Source organism: Hypanus sabinus, chromosome 21 (genome assembly GCF_030144855.1).
Source record: "Hypanus sabinus isolate sHypSab1 chromosome 21, sHypSab1.hap1, whole genome shotgun sequence".
Classification (NCBI taxonomy): Eukaryota; Metazoa; Chordata; class Chondrichthyes; order Myliobatiformes; family Dasyatidae; genus Hypanus; species Hypanus sabinus.
Window position 1 is genome coordinate 53,414,832 of NC_082726.1, and position 23,684 is coordinate 53,438,515.

The 23,684-nt window shown below is 40.8% G+C and overlaps 1 protein-coding gene across 6 annotated transcripts in view; it reads right to left on the reverse strand.

The window, feature by feature from the left end:
• The window catches only part of kcnma1a (potassium large conductance calcium-activated channel, subfamily M, alpha member 1a), a 924,908-nt gene that overhangs the window by 14,398 nt on the left and 886,826 nt on the right, over positions 1-23,684 (reverse strand). For 3 of the 6 annotated variants that reach the window (XM_059946551.1, XM_059946550.1, XM_059946554.1), the window contains 2 exons: positions 18,433-18,551; positions 9,450-10,929 (listed from right to left, as the gene is read on the reverse strand). In XM_059946551.1, the coding sequence (XP_059802534.1) occupies positions 10,662-10,929; positions 18,433-18,551 (387 nt within the window). In that variant the 3' untranslated portion in view covers positions 9,450-10,661. Of the gene's footprint in view, positions 1-9,449; positions 10,930-18,432; positions 18,552-23,684 lie in introns of those variants that run through there. The other 3 variants (XM_059946553.1, XM_059946552.1, XM_059946549.1) reach the window with 2 other exon arrangements.

The window sequence follows — 23,684 nt, forward strand, 5'->3', positions numbered from 1 at the left end:
TATGCTTGTCCAGAAAGGGTGAGCGGATGGGACAATATATATCCTTGGCAAGTTAAAAGAGCCCAGGAGCAACCAGAAGAGCAGGAATGGAGGAGCTGGTCTTTTTTCCCAATGACACATGCTTTGTAATTCTGCTTCAAGCACAGAGGGAATTTAAGTGAAATGATTCAGACTAGTCATTTCACCTGTCTCAGGAGACCTTAGGTCCATCTCTGCCCTCCCAAGAAAGAGCAAAAAATGCAGAAAAGCATCTAAAAGAAGACATGCTTATTGTTTGCGATAAGCAAAGTGAAATCGTTCTCATTGATGTTGAGGGCAATGAGAACAACTTCAGTCCTCTTGTGGGTAAAAAATATAATTCGGCTTGAGCTGAGCTCTTTGCAACAGCTTGTGAGGAGTTTTTTTGAAGAGAGACTAAATAGGATGGGCTTGTTGTCCTTGGAGTGGAGGAGGCTGGGAGGGGACCTGAATGAAGTGAGAAGAACTATGAGGGGAATAGAAGGGAGAAACTTCTCCTCTAACCCCTAACTGAGAATGTAGAACAATACAATACAATACAGGACAGGCATTTCAACTCATGACGTTGTGCCAAACTATGACTCCTAATGTATCCAACCTTTCTTCCCTGCACATTGACCATATCCTTCCCTTCACTGCATATTCATGTGCCTATCTAAGAGTCCCTGAATGCCCCTATGCCTCTTCGCCTCTACCAGCACCTCTGGCAGCACATTCCAGGCCCCCACCACTCTCATTGTAAAAAAAAACTTGCCTGGCACATCTTCATTGCATTTCCAATGCTCCTACCAGCTCACCCTAAATACATGCCCACCAGAACTAGACAGAAAAAGATACAGGCTTTCTATCTATGCTTTGCAAAACTCTATTAACTCTTTCCTCAACCTTTCACCTCTCTCTAGTGCCAGCTTGTCCAACCACTCTCTCATCCTAGCATATGTTCTCCAACCCAGACAGCATCCTGGTCAACCTCCTCTGCATCCTCCCCACAACCTCCTTTCATGAGGTGACTCGAATTAAATGCCATACTCCATCATTAAGGACCCTCACCATCCAGGACATGCCCTCTTCTCATTACTACCATCAGGACGGAGGTGCAGAAGCCTAATGGAACAGCTTCATCCTTTCCACATCAGATTTCTGAATGGTACATTTACATAACCTCACTATTTTCCTCTTTTTGGACTAATTATTTATTCTTATATATTTCTTCTTGTAACTTATAATAATTTTTTGTGTATTGCATTGTATTACTGCGGCAAAACAAAAAGAATCACAACACATGTCAGTGACAATAAACCTCATTTTGAGTCTAAAAGTAGTCATTGAAACCTTTTGAATGTTAAACGGCTTGGAGAGAGTTGACAGGGTCAGGATGTTTCCAATTGTGGGAGAGCTTGGGACCAGACAGTACAGCCTCAGAATACAAGTATGTTCCTTTAGAACAGAGATGAGGAGGAATTTCTTTACCAGAAGATGGTGAATTTGTGGAATTCACTGCCACAGATGGCTGTGAAGGCCAAGTCACTGGGTATATTTTAAACGGAGTTTAATAGTTTCTTGATTCGTAAAGCCAGCAATGGTAACGGGATTGAGTAGAATAATAAGTCAACCATGATGGAATGGTGGAACAGTTTTGATGGGCCAAAAAGCCTAATCCTACTTTGTCATGTGATGGAAAATAACTTTTCAACGGAGATTCAAGCAGATATGAGAGTTTAGAGCATAAGATGGACTGCTGGAGGAACTCTGGGTTTAGCAGCATCTATTGAGGCAGAGGGTCGAGACCGAGTAGCAGGTCCTGATAAGACCTTGGCTTGAAATGTTGACCATCCTTTGCTTTCTCAGATGCTGTAGAACCAGAGGACGCAGTCTCAAGATAAATGGCTGTTCCTTAGAACAGAGATGAGGAGGAATTTCTTTAGCCAGAGGATGGTGAATCTGTATAATTCATTGCTACAGATGGCTGTTGAGGTCAAGTAATTGGGTATACTTAAGGAGGAAGTTAATGGATTCTTGATTAGTAAGGGCATCTGAGGTTAAGGGAAGAAGGCAGGAGAACGGGATTGAGAGCGATACTAAATCAGCTGTGATGGAATGGTAGAGCAGACCTGATGAATTGAATAGCCTAATGTTGCTTCTATGTCTTATATGGTCTGCAGCCTTCAATGCCTTGCCACATTGAAAGTCAACATTATCTGGTCCATTGACCAAGAGGGGAAAATAAACATGGATTACCCACAGATTGCCAACAGTACAACGCAAGGAAATTGAGATGTGAAAAAGAAGCAACGTGTCCGCTGAGAAAGATATAAAATTATTAAAGAGATAGATAAAATAGACGCAGGAAAGTTGCTTCCACTGGTAGTTGAGGCTAGAACCAGGGGACATAGTCTTGAGATTTGGAGGGGTAGATTTAGGATAGAGAGGAGTTGGAGGAGGAACTGTTTTTCCCAGAAAGTAGTGAATCTGTAGAATTCTCTGTGCAGAGAAGCAGTAAAGGCCACTTCACTGAATATGTCTAAAACACAGTTAGATAGATTTCGCATAGCAAGGGAATTAAGGATTATGGGGAAAAGGGAGGTAAATAGAGCTGAGTCCACAGCCAGATTAACCATGATTTTATTGAATGATGGAGCAGGCTTGACAGGACAGATGGCCAACTCCTGTTCCTATTTCTCATATTCTTATACAGGCAGGCAACTGGAAAATATGAGTCTATCCAACTTGAAAGATGTATATTTTCAGCTGGCATGGAACTAGTACATACTGGTCTACAAAGAGATATCTTGATATGTAGCAGGTAATTAAACAGTAGACACAAGAGAAAATGGGTGCTGGAAATCTGGAGCAGCACATAAAGTGGTAGAGGTATCAGCAACTCAGGCAGCATCTATTGGAGGGAAATGTAGAGTTGACCTTTCGGGTCGAAACTGGAAAGGAAGTGGGGAGATGGCCAGTGTAAAATGGGAAGTGGTGGAGCAAGGTACAATAGCTGCATTCTGAGGATCGTCATCTTGTCGTAGTAGAGAGGCTTGTAATTTCCTGAGATCCTGGCGTGATGGCGTCAGGACCTTAGTTCCTGGTAGGGTTATCCATGGTGCTAAGGTCAAGAGGAAGGTTCCAGACAAAGAGCAGTCCAACCAAGGCCTCAGTGGTGGAGCTGGCAGAAGATGATGACACATCACAAAGGCAGTGAAGGATACCAAATCATCTTGCATTCCCTGCCCCTGGACCCTGACCCCAATCTGTCAAGGATTGCATGGTGGCTGCCCATGTGTCAGCCTCCCCACATTAACCAAAGTCACAGACAAGCATTCTCCATTAAGGGAACATCATACTTGAGTCGAGTAAGAGTAAATTGCAGGTAGGTTAACCTCCATTTCAATGAGGTGTGGTGCAATAAGTATGAAAGCCTTGTCATGAGCCTGAACAGAAAACGGAAAGTAGTTTAGTGTCTGAATCTAGGGAATCCTAAACTTGGCCTGGAACTTATACTCCACAGATTCACTAGACTGATTCCTGTCAATGAGGAGCAATGAGGAAAATCGGTCCATTCTCATCAGAAAACTAAAACAATGAGGTGACGCTGAGGGGGCTGGTTAGGGTACAAGATATTTCAAAGTATCACTTTTTTCATTATTTATTTGGAGATTCAGCATGATAACAGGCTCTTCTGGGGCAACAAGACCTTGTCTCACATTTACACTCATGTGACATGATAATCTACTAACCATTATGTCTTTGGAATTTGGGGGGGGGGGGGAAACTGGAACACCTGGAGAAAATCCACATGGTCATGGAGAGAACAAACAAATCCCTTACAGATAGCAGTGGAATTGAACTTGGATAGCTGGTGCTGTATTAACGCTATGGTAACCGCTAGGCCCCATTTTGGATTCAAGTCCTCCATCCATACTCATCTACACCAATGACATTTCCTCATACTGCATATGTTCTTCAATGCTGTGGTATAGAAGGGGTATAGACAGGGTAAATGCAAGCAGGCTTTTTCCCCTTCAGGTTGGGTGAGACTAGAACCTTAAGTTAACCAATCTCATAAGTTAAGGGTGAAAGGTGAAATATTTAAAAGAAACCTGAGGAGGACCTTCTTCACTAAGAGGGTGTTGTGAATTTGGAATGAATTGCCAGTGGAACTGGTGGATGCGGGTTCGATTCCAGCATTTGAGAGAAGTGTGGATAAGTACAAGGGTAGAGGGCTATGGTCCAGATGTGGGTCAATAGGACCAGGCAGAGTAATGGTTCGACAAGGACTAGACGTACTTATTTTTGAGCTGCTCTGTTCTATGACTCTACTTCACCTGCTCATCTAAAGAGCATGGATTGGCTAGGACCTTTTTCCCTTGGTCACAGGAGGCCTTAGAATCATGAGGGCATACATTAGGTCACAGTTTTTTCCCAGGATAGGGGAATCTCAAACTGGAGGACGCACGTTTAAAATGAGAGGAGTAAGATTTAAAGGAGCAGAGCAGAAACTTTCACACAGAGAATGATGGATATATTGCACATTCTGCACCTTTGTTCTTGATGGACTGCACTGCCAGGGAAAGTTCTAGAGGCAGATACAATGATTTAAAGACATTTGGATAGGTACATGTGTAAGAAAGGTTTCCCAAGGATATGTGCCAAATGCAGGCAAATAGGACTAACTTGGACGGAAAACTTGATCACCATGGATGAGTTGGAGCTTGTGCAGTATAACTCTATGAAATAATTCTGAAATGCTGTCAGAATATCTGCCTTTACTCCATCTCCTTAGCTATGAATGCTAGGGTTTAACCACCGACTGCAGGCAGCCAGATACCTGGGCTGTAATTGTCAGTATAATGTAACAGAGGAGGCAGATCCAGAGATGCCAGGTGCTTATGTCTCCAAAGGTATTTCTTGTTCTGCTTCAGCGAGGCTTTACATTGCAACTGATAAATAATAAGCAATGTAGAACTGTGCCTTATGCATTTTTAGCTGCTGGTGCAGAGGAGGCCAGCTTGTAGTTCCTTCAGCATCGAGCAAATTTCCTTGTTCAGAAGGGATTAGTTTACTTAAGCATTTAATAACTAGTTTAATTAGTTCAGCACAAAAATGATGGCTGAAAGGCCACAAGAATGCAGCATCCATCATTCAGGACCCCCACCATCCAGGTACTGCTCTCTTCTTGTTGCTGGCATTGGGAAGAAGGTACAGGAGCTTGCGGTCCCACATCACCAGATTCAGGAACAGTTATTACACTTCAGCCTTCAGGCTCCTGGATAACTTCACTTATCTCAACCCTGAACTGATTTCACAACCTATGGACTCACTTTCGAGGACTCTAGAAGTCAGTGTGCATGTATGTATGCAGTTATTTATTATTGTTATGTGACACAGTTAGTCTTCTTTCGCACATTTGTTTTTTTCAGACTTTATGGGTAGTTTTACCACTGATTGTATTGTATTTCTCTGTTCTGCTGTGAATACCTGCAGAAAAATGAATCTCAGGGTAGTATATGCTAATATATACATACTTGGATAATAAGTTTATTTTGAACAGTGAACATTTCCCAATTTAAGTCAATTATTCCGCTTCAGAGCATTGCCATATTTTAAGAATGAGTACGCCCTCATCACCTAGGAAAAGTACTCTTCTCATTGCTATCACCAAGGAGGAGATACAGGAGTCTGAAGACATACACTTGACATTTTATTTCCCTCTGCCATCAGATTTCTGAATGGATAATGAACTCCTGAATACTACCTCACTATAACTTTTTCTTTTTTTTTTCCTTCCCTTTTTGCACCACTTACTTAATTTAGTCATAGATGTTTAGTGATTTATAGTTTTATTATTATGTTTTGTAATATACTACTGCCACAAAACAAATTTTATGACTTATGCCAGTGATGTTAAACCTGATTCTGATTCTTAAAAATATACATCCCTAAAATTAGTTTGACCAAAGTTTCTTGGTAAGAAAGGATGGGAAGCAAGTACAAAGAGAATGGGAAACAAAAGTCACTAGAGTAAAAGCACAGATAAAGGGAGGTATTTATTTCCTTTGCTTTGATTAGAATACCAAGCTTGTGAGAAACCATTTCCTGCTATGCTAATATTAAGCAAACAGGAGCAGGTTTAATTAGCCCTGCTGGGAGTCCACAGAATGCACTTAGGTCAGTGACAGAGGCAAGGAGAAATTCTTATTTTCCGTGCAGTCATCTGTAACGGCCGGTACCTGCTCAGTGTCCAGCACGCCTATACACACTTTGATCTCACAACTGTAAAAACACTGGAAAGTCTTATTTTGAGGGAGTGGGTGAAGGCATGGTAAGAGTGGGCAAAAAGTCAAAGGGAAGTGGTATGTTGGTGGTGGGGGGGGGGTTGCTGGGGAGGTGTTAGCAACAATTCATTGATGGCTTTGAAGGACTGTCGATGATCTCTCTGGGACTCAGTTCCATTCAGGTCACAGTCAGAATCAGGTTTAATATCACTGGTACATGTCGTGAAATTTGTTGTTTTATGGCAGCAGTACACTGCAATACATAAACTATAAGACAAATAAAGTGTGTGTGTCTGTATATATAAAATGAAATTAAATAAGCAGTGCAAAAAGTGCAAAAAAAATAGTGAGGTAATGTACATGGGTTCAATTCAGAATATGGCAGAGGGGAGGAAGCTGTTCCTGAAACAGTGAATGTGTGTCTTCAGGCTCCTGTACCCACTCCTTGACAGTAGCAATGAGAAGAGGACGTATTCTGGGTGATGAGGGTCCTTAACGATGGATGCCACTTTTTTGTGATTTCACTGATTTAAAGGGGGTCTGAGAAGACACTTTCACACAGAGTAAGAAGTGTCTATTACACATTCTACCCTTTTTTCTAAATTAAACAAGCTGCCAGAGAAAGCTGTAGAGGTGAGTGCAATAATTAAAAGACATTTGAACAGGTACATGGTTAGTGAAGTTGTTCAGGGATATGGGCTATAAGCAGGCAAGTAGGACTATCTTGAGCAGACACCCACCTCCACCCATCATCCAATCCACTTCTGGTCAGTCACGTTATGTCCATACAATCAATGAATATAAGCTATCTTATGTATTTATATTTATTGTTTTTTTTTATCTTACTGTGTTTTTTTGTGCTGCATTGGATCCACAGTAACAATTACTTTGTTCCCTTTTACATTTGTGTACTGGAAATGACATTAAGCAATCTTGAACAGTTGAACAGTACAGGTGAGTCGGGCTGAAGGTCTTGCGCTGAAGATCTCAGGTCTAATGGGCTAAGAATGAAGCTAATGTCCATAACAGAGAGCAAGTCTGGTTGCTGTGACAATTATTGTTGGTTTCTACTCCTTTAGTGAGTCCTTTACCACAAGTTGTTTGAGATCTATTGCATCAGGTTATTATCATAGGCTGTGATGTCAAATGTAGTAATTGGAAACACAAAAAAGGTGGTTATTCTTGGCAACCCATGGAGAGATTTCCAGATATCTTTGTAATTTAGATGACTTAAGTAACCCTAAGCATGAGGAATTCTGCAGATGCTGGAAAGCCAGACTAACACACACAGAATGCCGGAATGAGGAACTCAGCAGGTCTACAGAGAAACCCATTTGAGATATGTTGGAAAGGTGGTCTCAGCAGTCTCACCTCTGTGCCAGGTCCTTTTTGACCTCTCAAGTGTGCGATGAACAAGCCTCAGTAATAGTACAGCAGCAGAACGTGTGGCCTTTTGCCGACCAGCTCCAGCACAAGCTGCGTTAACCAACGTAAGTATGCTTCTCAGAAGGGTCGGATGAGGAAAGGAAGCACATAGTCCCTGAATCCTGCTATTTGTGTGTGTGTTTGAGGGGGTTCAGTTGGTTCGCAGAGTAACCTGGTGGCCCTTGGTCTCGAATGGCCAAATGCTGTTGAAGAAACATGTCTGCTGAAGAATCTGGATGTGTAGTAGTGGAGAGCATTACTGAGGGAGTACAGCACTGATATGGGTAATCGAGGTCCCACTATGTTTACTAACTTCACTAAACTGATCAGTAGTCCTACAATACTGAGATTTAATTCTGGATTCTAAGGCTAGGAAGAACAGTAACTTTAAGATTTGTCACCTGTTGTGAAACGTCAGACTTAGTTTCAACTGGTCTGGTGAATCTGTGGAATTCATTGACACAGGTGGCTGTGGAGGTAAAGCCACTGGGTCTATTGAAAGCGGGGGTTTATCGGTTTCTCGATTTGTAAGGATAGCAAAGGTTATGGGGAGAGGGGAGGAGAATGGGACTGAGAGGAATAATTAATCATCTTTAATGGAATGGCAGAGCAGACACGATGAGCCAAATAGCTGAATTCTGCTCCTATGTCTTATGGTCTTAGAGCTCCACAGAGACCAAGACACCACAAACACTATTTTGCATATTCTATGAATGTGCTTATTTCAAATCTAAGATCTTATCTCAAACCGGAGATGAGATCAAGAAGACCCTATCTCCTTGGAGATGGAAAAAGAGTTAGGAAAGCTACTTCCTTTAGTATTTTACATCATTTTTAATCTCTGAATATTAGAGATATTTAGTAGTTGTTAAAGGTTTTCGACAGTGAGTAGAGCTGAGAGGGAGGGAAGAGGCAGAAAGGTTTGATTTATTTAGTCTCAATCTCCAGTTAGTTCTTTGTTGTTCAGTTTATCAAGTTAACAATTGAAATCCTGCCCCTAGTACATTATTTCACTCATGTTTTTCCTCACTTCCCACTAATTCTCCTAACTGACCCTTTATGCAGAGACATTTTAATTTGTATCAGACATGCAAAGTGTACAGTAACATCTACAACTTTGGTTTAAACATTATTAAAATAAAGCAGAACGTACAAGTGGCTTCGAGGTAATGCTTGGTGTCATGGCAGGGTAGGAATGAAGCATCACTGGTTTGCTGTGCAGCTCACACCTCTCCTGCAATGCTCTCATTCACACACTGCTGTATCCCATCCAGAGCCCCCCCTCCCCTTGACAATTCATGTCAGAATGTGCTGATACAGAATGACTGAGTCACCAAAAAACATCACTTTCAGCAGACCGAGAATTTTCAAGGAAGAATGGGGAATAGATGTTAGCAAAACCGCTGTGCAAACAGGATGATTGATTGTTCAACTAACATCAACACAAGAATCAGATGGTCCCGCCTGTTACCACAGAACGACGATGTGGATGACAGAATCTGCATACGGTGACAGATTCCAATGGGTCACAACGCAACCACATGAGCAGCTGGATGCCACATGCAAGGAAGAGAATGGGAATCGTGGAAACGGAGGGGGGGGGGTAGGTGGGGAGGGGGTCACATCTGTCATGGACAAAGCAGCAGCAGCAGCAGCAGCAGACAGCTCGTTTCGGCCAGAAAGCGTAAATAAACAAACACAAATTATCTGATCTGTTTTTAAAAAAAAGTCTTTTTACTAAAATTTTAATTGACAAAATTTCACAAGGACAATGGAAAGAACCCACGGCACTTGCCGTATCATGCAAAACCATTGACAGTCATACCTTGGCTCATTCTAGTCATCCTTGTAGCACTTTAGAGAAAAAGTAAGTAAATATTCTAGGTAAGTTTACAATTTTCTTAAACTATCACATTTTGGTCTCAGGCCTTTCACTGTCTCTGTCCAAATGAACGGTAAAATATGTTAACAGAACAGGGTCAGTGAAAGGTTGGTAGTCTTTGAACCATAACACACACTCACTGGCAAACCCATGCTATGAAATAGCAGTATTGGAAACTATTAAATTTATATATAAAGCTTGCTTTACTGGATTGGGGGAAGAAGATAAAAGTCACCGTACAAATCTCCCTAGAGAATCTGCACCCCACAAAACAAATGGACAGTGTGTCTATGACAGTTACACAAAAGTATGCTTAACAATTACTAACTGTGGAATGAAATGGCTACCATATAAAAATATCTGCCACACTATTATTACTTTCGGCTAACGTTCATGTCACTAAACCATCCTAGTAAAATATTATTGCAATTTGTTTTCATCTTAGAAAAATGTAAAAGTTAATTTAGAAAAAGTGACATCCATTCACAGGGAGTAAAAGAAATCTAGTTGACAATGTAGCAGTCAAAGAGAGTAATGTTTTGCATGTCTGACTAAATTCTATTCATTATACTCTCCACCCCAATATTGTTCAGCTGTGTCTGCACTCAGAGTATTGAATTAGTCTCAATGTCATGAATTTAAAATGACCTGACTCCATTTCCAAGGTGGGAAGCAGTAACCATCTTCATAGGATTTGCCTCTTTGGATGCAAGCCATGTTTCAGTTTAAGATAATTATAAAAATCTTACCCTTTTCTGTACCCTAATGCTATGCATTAAAATAATTATTATGGTGCTCTGTGTAAACCATCAAACATTAAATAATTGCTCCAAATAATAATGTCAGTGCTTTCTGCAGAGAATTGATTGGTGTTGGATAATGATAGGCTTTTAGGTTCCTCTGGTTTGTTGCTGTTGTGCTGCGGGAATGGATATGATGAAATCTGTTGACAAACGCATGCATATAGACAAACATGTGCAGACATATATGATGCGGTCCGTAACAAAAGGAAGTTCGGCTCTGGGGAATGGGCAAAGATGGACATTTACAAACATTCTCTGTCATCAGTTAGCATGGTCATAGCAAGCTCTTTTGTCAATCACATACTTCTGCTTTTCCCGGGGATCCCTTGCCTTGTTGCGGTTTGGACGGTTGGTGGAAGATGGGGCTGAGTGCACAGACGAGCTTTTCTTACTGGAAGAGTGTGAGGAATGAGACGAGTGCGATACGCTGCCACGAGACTGGCCAGCATTGTGGTCAAATTGCATCAGGCAGAAGATCACATCAGTTGAGGCAAGTTCAAACTCATACGGTGGATTTGCGATTACATATCTGCAAAGGAAGAGTAAAATACAAATGATTTATGCCATCCATCCCAGGAGTGCAGAGTTTTAAAGGAAAACATAGCAAACAATTTGGTTTTTAAAGTTCAGCTTATTTACAATGTTGTGTCTGAAGCTATGCATCAAAATGCATCATTCAAAAACTTCATTGCATTAATATTGCCCTCTACACGTTCTGCCACGGGGGAGGAGGTACAGGAGACTGAAGACCTGCACTCATTACTCTGGGAAAAGTTTCTTCCCCTCTGCCATTCGATTTCTTAATGGTCTGTACCTTACAACAATTTTTATGTCTTATCCTGTATTGAAATCACAAAACAACAAATTTCATGACAAATACCAGTGATAATGAACCTATTTTTTATTCTGATTATATTTGCATTAACAGAAACATAATATCCCATGCAATCAAGAACCATATTAGTTTAGACTGACTAGTAGTAATCTCCTTTGTCTTTAATGGAGTGACATGGTGAAAACTATTATTTAAGTGGCACAGTGCTGCGGATGATTGAGCCACTGCCTCTTAGTGCCAGTGATCTGGACTCTATACCAACCCTGGGTACTGTGTTGTTTGCGTGTTCTCCCTGTGACTGTAAGGGTTTTCTTGAGGTGTTCTCCCACGTTTCAAAGTCATGTGGGTTGGTAGGTTAATCGGTGATTATAATTTGTCCCTAGTATGTGAATGAGTTGGAGGGTGGAGGGAAAGATTGGTGAGAATTTGATATAAGAGCAGGACTGGATTAAATAGCTTGGCACAGAGGGATGAGGATCTCTTTCCACCACTGAGTTTATTAGCCACTTTTCAAACTCAAAGTAAATTTATAATCAAATTACACACACCTTACCATATACTGCCCTGAGATTCATTTTACTTCCATTTTTACAAGATAATTTGCCTAGAAAAATCGAGAATAAATATAATTTCTGCAATCATGTGGTATCAGTTAACTTCAAGTATCACTGATTTTGGGGCTGTTCATTTATTTTACGAACTCAGAAATAGCGCCATCCTACTTAATTAATGTGCCAATTTAGATCTAGCTACCAAACGTTGCAAACCTAGACAGAATGGACATCAAGAGTATGTTTTTATTAGTGTGAGAACCTCTGGCCCGAGGGTCCCAGATTCTCAGCGCCAGTATACAAGGACATCCCTTAAGAACATGGATGAGGAGGATTGTTTTTTGCCAGAAGATGGCGAATCTGTGGAGTTCATTGCCAAAGATAGCTGTGGAGGCCAAGTCATTGAGTATATTTAAAGTGGAAGTTGATGGGTTCTTGATTAGAAAGGGTGCCAAAGAGAGAAAGTAGGAGAATAGAGTTGAAAGGGAAAATAAATCAGCCATTTATTTGCAGAGCAGACTTGATAGACTAAATGGGCTTACTATGCTTGAATGTCTGTGGTCTTATGGACAGTGGTGCAAAGCGACCTTGTTTCAAAGTGAAGAGAGTTTGGCAAGTGAACCCTCAAACAGAGTCATCAAGATGTCTCTTCCTTGGTTCCCACAAGCTATTGGACATGGCAGGGACTTAATGAGCAGGTACATAGGCAGTATATTGTGGTCATCTCACAGGCCCAAAATGAGTTGTAGGCCATTTAAGACTGAAATGTGAAATTCCTTCAGTCAGAAGGGTAGTAATTATTCAGAATTCTCCTCTTGAAAGGGATGTGAATGTTCTGTATCCAATTGCATTTAAAACTGTGGTTGATAGATTTCTGGATAATAGAGAAATTCAGGGGATATGGGATAGACAGAATAATGGTATTGCATGGTCTGATCAGACTCAGACAGTGGGGGAATAAATAAGACCTTGATTGGTCAGAGGGTAGAGAAAATCAGATGCTCTACCGGAGAATAAAAATTATTACATCTATCCACCCTCTGGATGATAGCTTTAAAAATGGTATTTGTGCACTGCTTAATGGAATAAACTGAAACAATAAGAAATAATAGTAGACTACAGTGTGGATTTGAATACTTGGCTAATGTTGTCTTTGTAACTTGAACATGAGCAGAACAAAAACTTTAAAGTTATGACTGGTGGTGGATACACCTATCTTCTGGATTTGGTAATCAGCTTAATGTTCCTTTACTCTCATTGATAGTGGATGGGAAGGTGAAAATCAATCCTAAATCTGACATTGCATAAAATTCAGGTTCCACCGGAGCCCTCACTCATCCATTCTTCCCATCTCAGAGTAAATATTGTGATCTTCAGTAGATATCCCTGTAGTATACTATTCTAACAATGGACTGTGAATGAATTCATACAAACCATTGATGAGCTTAGCTCCAGGATGCTGGGAGTTTCTCCTGGTATTTACTATATCATGTTGTCATAGTATTGGACTTGTTAGGATGCAGACTTGGGCTGAGAAGTGGCAGATAGAGTTCAACCCCGAAAAGTGAGAAGTGATTCACTTCGGAAGCTCGAACTTGAAGGCGGAGTACAGTGCAAGTTAAGAGGGTAGATAAGGCAGCTAGTGTGTTGGCCTTCATTAATCAGGGTACTGTATTCAAGAGCCATGAGATAATTTTGCAGCTTTATAAAACTCTGGTTAGACCACATTTGGAATATTGTGCAAGAAGGCATAATTTTAAAATGATTGGAAGGAAGTAAAGGGGGATGTCAGGGGTAGGATTTTTTACACTGAGAATGGTGAGTTCATGGAATGTGCTGCCACAGGTAGTGGTAGAGGCAGATATATTAGGGACAGTTAAGAGACTCTTAAATGTGGGCTTTGTGGGAATGAAGAGTTAGATTGATCTTGGAGTAGTTTAAAAGTACAAAGTTCAAATTCATATTTTAACCTCAAGATTCATCTTCTTGCAAACACTCACAAAACAAAGAAACACAATAGAATTCACTGAAACACACACACAGGACCACTACATATCCAATTTGCAAAGAGGTCAAATTGCGCACATAGTGAAAAACAAGTACTGTAAATAAAAATATAGGGTATTTGAACCGCAGAGTCCCAAAAGTGAGTCCACAGCTGCACAGCCCGTTCAGCACTGAGGCGAGTGAATCCCGCTGGCTGCAGGGCAACAACTGCTCCTGAACTTGATGGCATGGGACACAAGATTCCTGCACCTCCCAGCCGACTGTATTAGCAGGAAGAGAGGGAGGCTGGTGAAACGCAGGCAGACGTCATTAAACAGCTGTTCATTTTCTGCTGTTGTCCTCGGCAATTTTAATCTTGCTTAAATGCTTTAACCAGTGCAGAGTAACGAAACTGATTGTGGGTTCATCTCCTGCCATTACGCCTGGGCGCAGCATCCACCCTGGCCATACCTGCACTCTGAAGAGTCTAGTTCATAGAATTCCCCAGGAGACTGCAAAACCACCAGATCATTTAGTTGATTCAAAAGTACTTCTTGAAAAGGTAAATTACAGGCTGCAGACTGCACCAATTGCAGTTCAGAAGTATATCTACTAGAGTATCTAGTTGTTTTCTGAGCTGTCTTCTAAAGGTTGCCTTTGGTTGCTGGCACCAAGTTGGCACAACATTGTGGGCTGAAGGGTCTATACTGTACTCTTCTACATTATATGAATGCTTTTGCAATTAATTTTGCTCTTCTGTTAAACTAAACATGAATGACACCTGACATTATTTGTCATCACAAAAGTAAATTCCAAATATCTAAATGCACTATTGCTGATTGTGTTTTTACAGAAGAAATGGACAATCTAGCTACTTCGTACACTTGAATTGTGTCAATAATTGTCTGGAAACAAACTACTGGAGAAACTCAATGGGTCGAGCAGCATCTGTGAAGGAACACGAATTGTCAGCATTTTGGATCACTGTGCCTGCATTATGGTTAGCAATTCCTTTACACTCCACAGGTACTGCTTGATCTGCTTAGCTCACCCAGCATTTCCTTTCTTTCTGCAAACTCTGGCATCTGAAGTCTCTTGTGTCTCCAGTAACTGGGCTTCTTTTTGGTGGCTTACCCACAAAGTGAAATTCCAAGTTGAGACAAGACATTCAAGATTAGCAGGGCTGAGATCTCTCTCACATAAGCACTATTGCTTAGATCCTAACTGCTATCTTTGAAACATCATCCAAGTCTGCTCATTTCTTAGTTCATATCCTATCTCCTGCTGAAGTCCTCTATGTATCTTTATTTGCCCAATATGTAACTATTCACTCTCCCAGCCATCTAACCTTTTCTTTCCTATATAAATATGCCCATTCAAAGGTTTGCTTTTGAATATTAAACTCCTCAAAGAATCCTCATCATTCATTGACATTGACAACTACCGACGCCCCCCCCCCCCCCCCCTCCAAACTAGCTTCCAGTTTGATAGACGAAATCTAGAATGTCAACATAAAACCAGCAGATGCTGGGAATCTGAAAAATATAAACAGCAATTGCTGAACAACTCAGCATCTGAAGAGAGAAAACATTTCAGGTTGAAGACCTGTGATTAGGACTCTGATGAAGAGCCATAATTGTTTCTCCTGCCACAAATGTTACCTGATCTGATTTTTCTTTTAAACATCAAAATCCTATACTTGCCTAGTTCATGACCATTACTTCCTCTCCCCCCTGTATTTTGGTCCAATAATACTTGTGTTAAAATTGCCTTAGTACGTTTTATTAAATTGGCGCACAATATAATTGCATATTTTTCTGCTATAGGGTCTAAAATAGAGCCAATTTCAATATGGTTATGCTCTTGAGAAACAAGATATTCCTTAGACTTGACATTCTTGCTTAATTCGTGCTCAGTCAGAAACATTAGGGGTAGTTTCACCTTTTCACAATACTGTGTACTGGAGTTAGGCCTGGACAATTCCTGCTGACTCATGCAAAATGAAGTTTTTTGCCAAAATTAAGTTAGGTAAACATTTGGAAGGGTTTTATTTAAGGAAATACGGCTGGTCACGCACTTTCCATGACATTTATGTTAGATAGTGTGGTAAGCAAGGCATCTTGCCTTTAATAGTTGAAGCACTGACTTCAAAAGCAAAGAAGTTAAGCTGTAGCTCTATCAAACTCTGGTTTGGCTATATCTTGAGTATTGTATTCAATTCTGGTCCCCACACTATAGGAAGGATGCAGAGATCTGGAGAGAGCGCAAGAGAGTTTCACAAGAATAATCCTGGGAATGAAAGCATGTTTCTCACAGTGGGGGAGTCTAGGACAAGAGGGCACAGCCTCAGGATAGAGGGGCATCCATTTAAAACAGAGATGCAGAGAGATTTCTTTAGCTAGAGGGTGGCGAATTTGTGAAATTTGTTACCACAGGCAGCTGTGGAGGCCAGGTCATTGGGTGCACTAAAGGCAGAGCTTGATTGCTTCTTGATTGGACATGGAATCAAAGGTTACAGGGAGAATGCCAGGGAATGGGGTTGAGGAAGGGAGCAAAAAGATCTGTCATGATTGAATGATGGAGCATACTCAATGGGCCAAATGGCCTAATTCTGCTCCCATGTCTTATGGTCTTATGGAAAGGGTTAATATATGAGGAGCATTTGATGGGTCTGTGTCTGTATTCGCTGAAATTTAGAAGAATGGGGCGGGGGGAATCTCATTGAAAAGTAGCAAATATTGAAAAGCGTAGAGTGGACAAGGAGAGGATGTTTTCAATTGTGGGAGAATCTACAACCAGAGGGCAAAGCCTTAGAGTAAAAGGACATCCCTTTAGGACAGAGATAAAGAGGAATTTCTTTAGCCAGAGGGTGGTGAACTTCTGGAATTCATCGCCACAAATGCCTCTGGAGGCCAAATCATTGGGTATATTTAAAGCGGTTGTAGGCTGGTTCTTGATTAGTAAGAATGTCAAAGCTACAGGGAAAAGGTAAAAGAGTGAAGTTGAGAAGGACAATAAATCAGCCATGATGAAATGGAGGATCAGAATTGATGAGCTAAATAACCTAATTTTGCTCCTTTATCTATAGACTTAGGTTCATCAGGATGTGGCCTGGATTTGAGGGCATAAGATAAGACAATAAAATCATAAGATATAGGAGCAGAAATTGACCATTTGACCCATCAGGTCTGCTCCACCATTTCACCATGGCTGATCCAAGTTTCCTCTCAGACCCAATTTCCTGCTTTCTCCCTGTATCCCTTCATTCCCTGACCAATCAGGAATTTATCAACCTCTGCCCTAAATATAGATAAAGACTTGGCCTCCACAGCTGACTGTGGCCAAGAATTCCACTGTTTGTCTAGAGAAATTTCTCCTCATCTCCATTGTAAAAAGATGCCCGCCTATTTTGAGGCTGTGTCCTCTGGTCTTAGACTCTCCCACCATAGGAAACATCTTCTCCACATCCACTCTATTATGGCCTTTCACCATTCAATTTGTTTCAATGAGGTCACCCCTCAACCTTCTGAATTCTAGTGATTACAGGCCCAGAGCCATCAAACACTCTTCATATGACAAGCCATTCAATCCTGGAATCATTTTCATAAACCTCCTTTGAACCCTCTCCAGTTTCAGCACATCCTTTCTAAGATAAGGGGCCCAAATCTGCTCACAATACTCCAAGTGTGGCCTCACCGAAGTTTCAACATTACATCCTTGCTTTTATATTCTAGTCTTCTTGAAATGAATGCTAACATTGCAATCGCCTCCCCCACCCCAGACTCAACCTGCAAATGAACATTTAGGGAACATGTAAAGGACTCCCAAGTCCCTTTGCCTGTTCATTTTTTTTGTAGTTTCTCACTATCTCATTTCTTCTACCAAAGTGCGTGACCCTACACTTCCCAACACTGTGCTATAAGAGGAGGTGGGACAACCTTGGGTTGTTTTCACTGAAGTAGCACAGGTTGAATGGGAGAACTGCTAGAAGTTTATAAAGTTATGAAAGATACAGATTGTGATGTATTGTCAGTATTTTTTATACCCAGGATCAAAGTTTGCAATAGTGATGGCATGCATTGAAGGTGAAAGGAGATGTTTGGTAAAGCTTATTTTGTGCATACAGAGACTGGAGGGTGTCTAGAATGTGCTGCCAGGGCTTTGCCAGAGGCAGATATGACAGACACACATGAATATGCAGAGTATTGGATGGATATGGACCATGTGCAGGCAGTAAGTCTTAGGTGTCATTAGCTTAAATGGTTTGCCACAACACCATTGAACAAATTTCGTATCACATACCAATGATAATAAACCCGATTCTGAATCTCAGTCTGAAATATCGACAGTTTATTCTGCTTCAAGGACGTCGACTTGCTGAGTTCCTCCAGCATTTTTTGTGTGTTGCTCAAGATTTCCAGCATCTACAGAATCTCTTGTGTTTATAACCCAGAGGCCTGTTCTTGTGCTGTACTCTTCTTTGTTCTAAGTCATTGAAACTGAGTGTAGCTATTTTAGTGACAGATAAAGTGGAAAGTAGTTTCAATCCATGCACTATGTCAATTGAGAAGAAAATCCAGAGTGATGTATCAATCTGTGACTGAGGAAATTAACAAACAGTCTTCCTGCAGAGGAATTCTGAGAAACTTGTACTACTTACCGCTTGGTACACGGATTTAGCGACCGCATATGTGCATCTCGCAGTCGGTAAATTCCAAAGCACAGCATGTTATAGGTTTTCAAGGCCTTGCAGAACAGGTCTCCATAGCAGCCACCATCCTGGGGCAAAAATAAAATGGAATGAAGTTATCAGCAATGCTTCCTGAGCAACTTCGGTCTCAGTCCAAAAGTACCACACTGAAAATTTGGAAGGTATAGAATTATCTGAAGTGTAAAACGAAATAATTTCTTTAACACATTTGTAGCATAGATTTAGACAAATGAGACCTAGATCCTAAGAAAATACAAGGTGAGATTTTTGTCTTACTCTTTTGAAAGAAAGGGTGCATTGCTGACAAAGCCAGTATTTACTGTCCTTTAGATCTCTGCTATTCCTCTGGTGAAAATACACACAGCATGCTGTTTGGCAAAATGTTCCAGAATTTAAACCCAATGATGCTGAAGGAATGTGATGTGTCTATGAGTTAAGGGTAGTGTTTTATTTATATGGGGACCTGAAGGTGGTGATGTTCCCATGCTCCTGATGGCTTTGTCCTTTCGGTCAGTGTCACAGATTTGGGAAGCAAAAGGAAGACACTAAAAACCCACCGTGATTATTTCAGTCCTAAACCTCTTAAGCAAAGGAAATAATTTCTCTTTTTCTACCATACTGTTGGACTGGGGGGTAGAATTGTCATTTTTTCCTATACAGTATTGTAAAAGTATTCAGCCGCAACCCTTTGTGACATAAATGAGTATTACAACCAGGGATTTTGACCAATTTAACTGAGAATTTTTATTTGTGAATCATGTTCTTTTTTTAAGAGTAGAGACCCAAAAAGCTGGGAAAACTCTAAGGCATGATAAACTAAAAATTCAAAACTGTAATGTACTCATCCTCCTTTGCGTAGTAGAACCACCTCTTGCAGCTATTATAGCCAATAGTCTTTTTGGATTTGCACAATGTGATAGTGCAAGATTTGCCCATTGCAGCTCACTGAGAGTGACTGTGTCACAGAGGCCTCTCTTGGAAGTGCCATTTTTCTCCAGCAACTAAATTTAGAGGGGCAGTCTGACCTAGGCAATGTGGCTGTGGACTACACTGAGCTCCGAGGTATGTTCAGTGCCTTTGACTTGGTCTTGTACCCTTCCTTGTGCTTCTCTATTATTATTCCCCTTACTTGCCTTGAATGCTTTTTCTGTCTTCATTTTGGGTTGGTCTGTTGCAAATCTACCCTAATGATGGACCTTACAGAGAGAGGTGGTATTTGTTCAGGTGATCCTCCAGTTTTCTACATCAACAAGTTGGATGAGTTGGTAAGATTGTATACAGTATTGCAACTGAGGAAAGCTAGCATAGTAATTACAAAGGGGATGAATAATTCAGCCTCTCAGTTTTAGTTTTTAATTTTTAGTAAATTATTGACAAGTTTTTGAATTTTTCTTTAGATTTGACTATGTTTTGTGCATTAGCTCAAAAAATCCTACTACAATATATTTTAAATTTAGAAAATGAGACAGTAAAATGTGAGAATGGTTTTTCAAGACTATATTCTAGTCCTCTTGAAACTAATGCAAACATTGCATTTGCCTTCCTTACCACCGACTCAACCTATGTGTTGACACTTAGGAAGTCCTGCACGAGGACTCTTAAGTCTCTTTGAACCTCTGATTTTTGAAATTTCTCCCTGCTTAGAAAATAGGGCAATATTGGATGCACAATATACGCTGGTCTTCCAGCAGAGTATGTCCTCTGTAAAAGAATTTTTAAAATGCAGTGAACTTGCCTAAGTATCTGATATCTCAGGGTAATGTAATTAGACTGCTCCAAATGCAAATGTAGAAAGATATAGCAGATAAATGGCCCGAAATGTTGATTGTACTTTTTTCCATACATGCTGCCTGGCCTGCTGAGTTGCTCCAGCATTTTGTGTGTTGCTAGCAAGATGTCAAAATCACTTTCACAAATGGTAATTATTTTCACATTGAAATCTTTTTAAAAACTTCTGCTCAGGGATGCCAGTTTGGGCTCGGTTTGGAATCTGGACACAAATTGCATGCATTGCTGGTTATTTTTTTCAAAAGAACAGGAACATGAGGAAGCTATTTGGCTTCTCATGCCTGCTCCCCCATTCAGTAATTTCCTTTGGGTGCCCCAGTTTCCTCCCACATCTCAAATGTGCACTTTCTGGTTGGTTAATAGGCCACTGTTACCTCAGGTACATGGCAGAGCTGATGGAAAAGATTAAAGATTAGCTTTATTTGTCACATCCAAATCAAAACATTGAATCATACAGTCAAATGGGTCATTTTGTGTCAATGACCAACCCAGTCCAAGGATGTGCAGTGAGCAGACGGCCAATATCATCAAGCCTCCAGTTCCAAAACAACATGTGCACAACTCTCTAATCCTAGAGAGCAAACCGGAACACCCAGAGGAAACCATGCAGTCATAGAGAAGAACATATATACTCTTCACAGACAGCAGTGGGAATTGAACCCAGGTCACTGGCATTGTTAAACATTTTGCTGTAGGGTTAATGTAGATGGTCAGTGCGGATTTCGGAGGCCAAGAACAACTTTCAGAGCTTTGTGACTATGCATTGATATTGATTCAGACCTTGATAATAAATGGCAATAAAGTAATACAGGAGTGAATGGTTCAGACCTTGGTCTGAATGGTTCACTCCCGTATTACTTTTCATGACTACTAGTAAGGATGTTCGTTGGATTACTCCAAAGCAAATTAGCAGTAATTTAGCAAGATTTTTTTTATGAAGTTGCTCCGACCTTCCAAAAAAAATTATTTGTTTCAAAGGCCTACAAACAATTAAAATTAGCAGAGTAATTCCCAATAGGAACAAAGGTGCAGGGCCATTTTCTTCATATTACACATCAACTTTAAAACCAACAGAACAGGTTGTGTAAACTCAATTCATTTGAAGTATCGAAGAGTATGGAAGCAGGTGGTTAAGTTATTATTCTACTATCCTGAAGCCTGGATAATTGACCAGGTGACAAAAGATTGAATCCCACATTTGCCGCTGCTGGCTTTCTGTTCATTTAATTCATTCTACACATCTGAAATTAATAATATAGTGAATCTGAAATTACTGTAAGAAAGCTTAGGGAAAAAAAAGCATATTGTCCAGAAACTGACTCCTGAATAGACTGGGCCTGTATACGACTTCACTCTCATCAATAAGTCCAGCCCTCAGCTTGGGCCTGTCATCGCTGGAATTTAGAAGAATGAAGACGATCTCAATGAAAACTATCGAACATTAAAAGGCATGAATGAAGTGGACCTGCAGAAGTCGTTGTCTGTCATGGGAGAATTTAGGACCAGAAGGCACAGTCTCAGAATACAAGGTTGTCTCTTTAGAACAAAGATGAGGAGGAATTTCTTTCACCAGAGGGTGATGAATCTGTGGAATTGATTCATACAGATGGCTGTAGAGGCCTTGCCATTGGGAATACTTAAAGTAAAGGATGATAGGTAGTTTGGGTATCAATATTATTTGGAGAAGGCAGGAGAACGGGGTTGAGAGGAAAATTTAATCAGCCATTTATCAAAACATGGAGCTGCCTCGATGGGCTGAATGGGCTAATTCTGCTCCAATGTTTAATGGTGAACTGTAGTCAACAAGCTCAGTTTACGAAGAATTGGGAATAGGCTTCCTGGCAACAGTCATGTCCTGTGAACAAATAAATAAATTATCTAATTTCCCTGTACTGATGCTTTGGTTAATTTTGGGCCAATTGCACAGGTAATCTTAGGAGCAAATTCTCAAAAAGACTCTTTATTTTCAACCTAGTGTCCAGGAACAAATGACTACTTAGCTAGGCAGAGAGTAAGGCAAAAACAAGAGTTGATTTCATGGCTTTTAAGCTCCAGTAGCATTTTCCTAACACCTTTACAGTGAGCTGAAGATGTTCAGGGTATTCAATCCCTTACAATAATGAGTTTGCTGTTATACATAATTATAGTTTCAGCATTTTGAAAAGTTGAATATGGAGTTGAATATGCTATAGCATAGAGACAAGGCATTTCAGTCCGTTTAGTCTATGCTGAACTTTAGTACCTGGACCATTGCACTCTATACCCCTCCTGTCCATGTGCTTAGCCACACTTTGCTTAAACTTTGAAACTAAATCCACATGCAACACTTCCACTGGTAGCTCGTTTCACACTCGCACAACCCTCCCAGTGAAGAAGTCCGACTCGGGTTCCCCTTAAATAGAACATAGAACAGTACATTCAGCCCACAATGTTGTGCCTAACCAGCAAAAAGCAAATCAAAATCATCCAAACATTAATCCCTCCTACCTACGCTATGTCCACATCCCTCCATCCTCCATACTTACCTCTTCAAAGTCTCTAATGTATTTGCCTCTGCCACCATACCAGGCAGCGCATTCCAAATATCCACCACCCTCTGAGTAAAAATAAACTTATCCCTCGCATCCCCCTTGAACCTGCTCCTTCTCACCTCCAATGCATGCCCTGGGAAAACGGACATTTTAACCCTGGGAAAACAGACGCTCTCTGTCCACTCTATCTATGCCTCTCAATCTTGTAAACCCCTATCAGATCTCCCCTCAGCCTCCAGTGTCCCAGAGAAAACCACATAAATTCATCCAGCCTCTAGTACATGACCACTACACCAGTCAGCATTCTGGCAAACCTCTTCTGTACCCTCTCCAAACCCTGAACATCCTTCCTTTTGTGGGGCGACCTTTATTTCACCTTTCTCCCTTAACCCATGACCTCTAGCTATATTTTCACTCAATCTCGGTGGAAAGAGCCTACTTGCATTAACCCTATCTATACACCTCATAATACACTCAGTGGCCACTTTATTAGATACATCTGTACACCTGCTTGTTAATGCAAATCTCATCATTCAACCATGTGGCAGCAACTCAATCATAAAAGCATATGGGTGTGGTCAACAGGTTCAGTTGTTGCTCAGACCAAACATCAGAATGGGAGAAGAAATGTGATCTAAGCGGCTCTGACCATGGAATACTTGTTGATGCCAGGCAGGATAGTTTGAGTAAACAATCCCCCTGGCACCGACAATCATTCCACGGTCAAAGTTACTTTGATCATATTTTTCCCCATTCTGAAGTTTAGAAGTTATCTCAGTAACTGCTGATCTCCTGAAATTCTCAAGCACAACTGGCTGTAGAATTTACAGAGAATGGTGTATCTAGCAAAACAAAAATCCAATGAGTGGCAGTTCTGTGCAC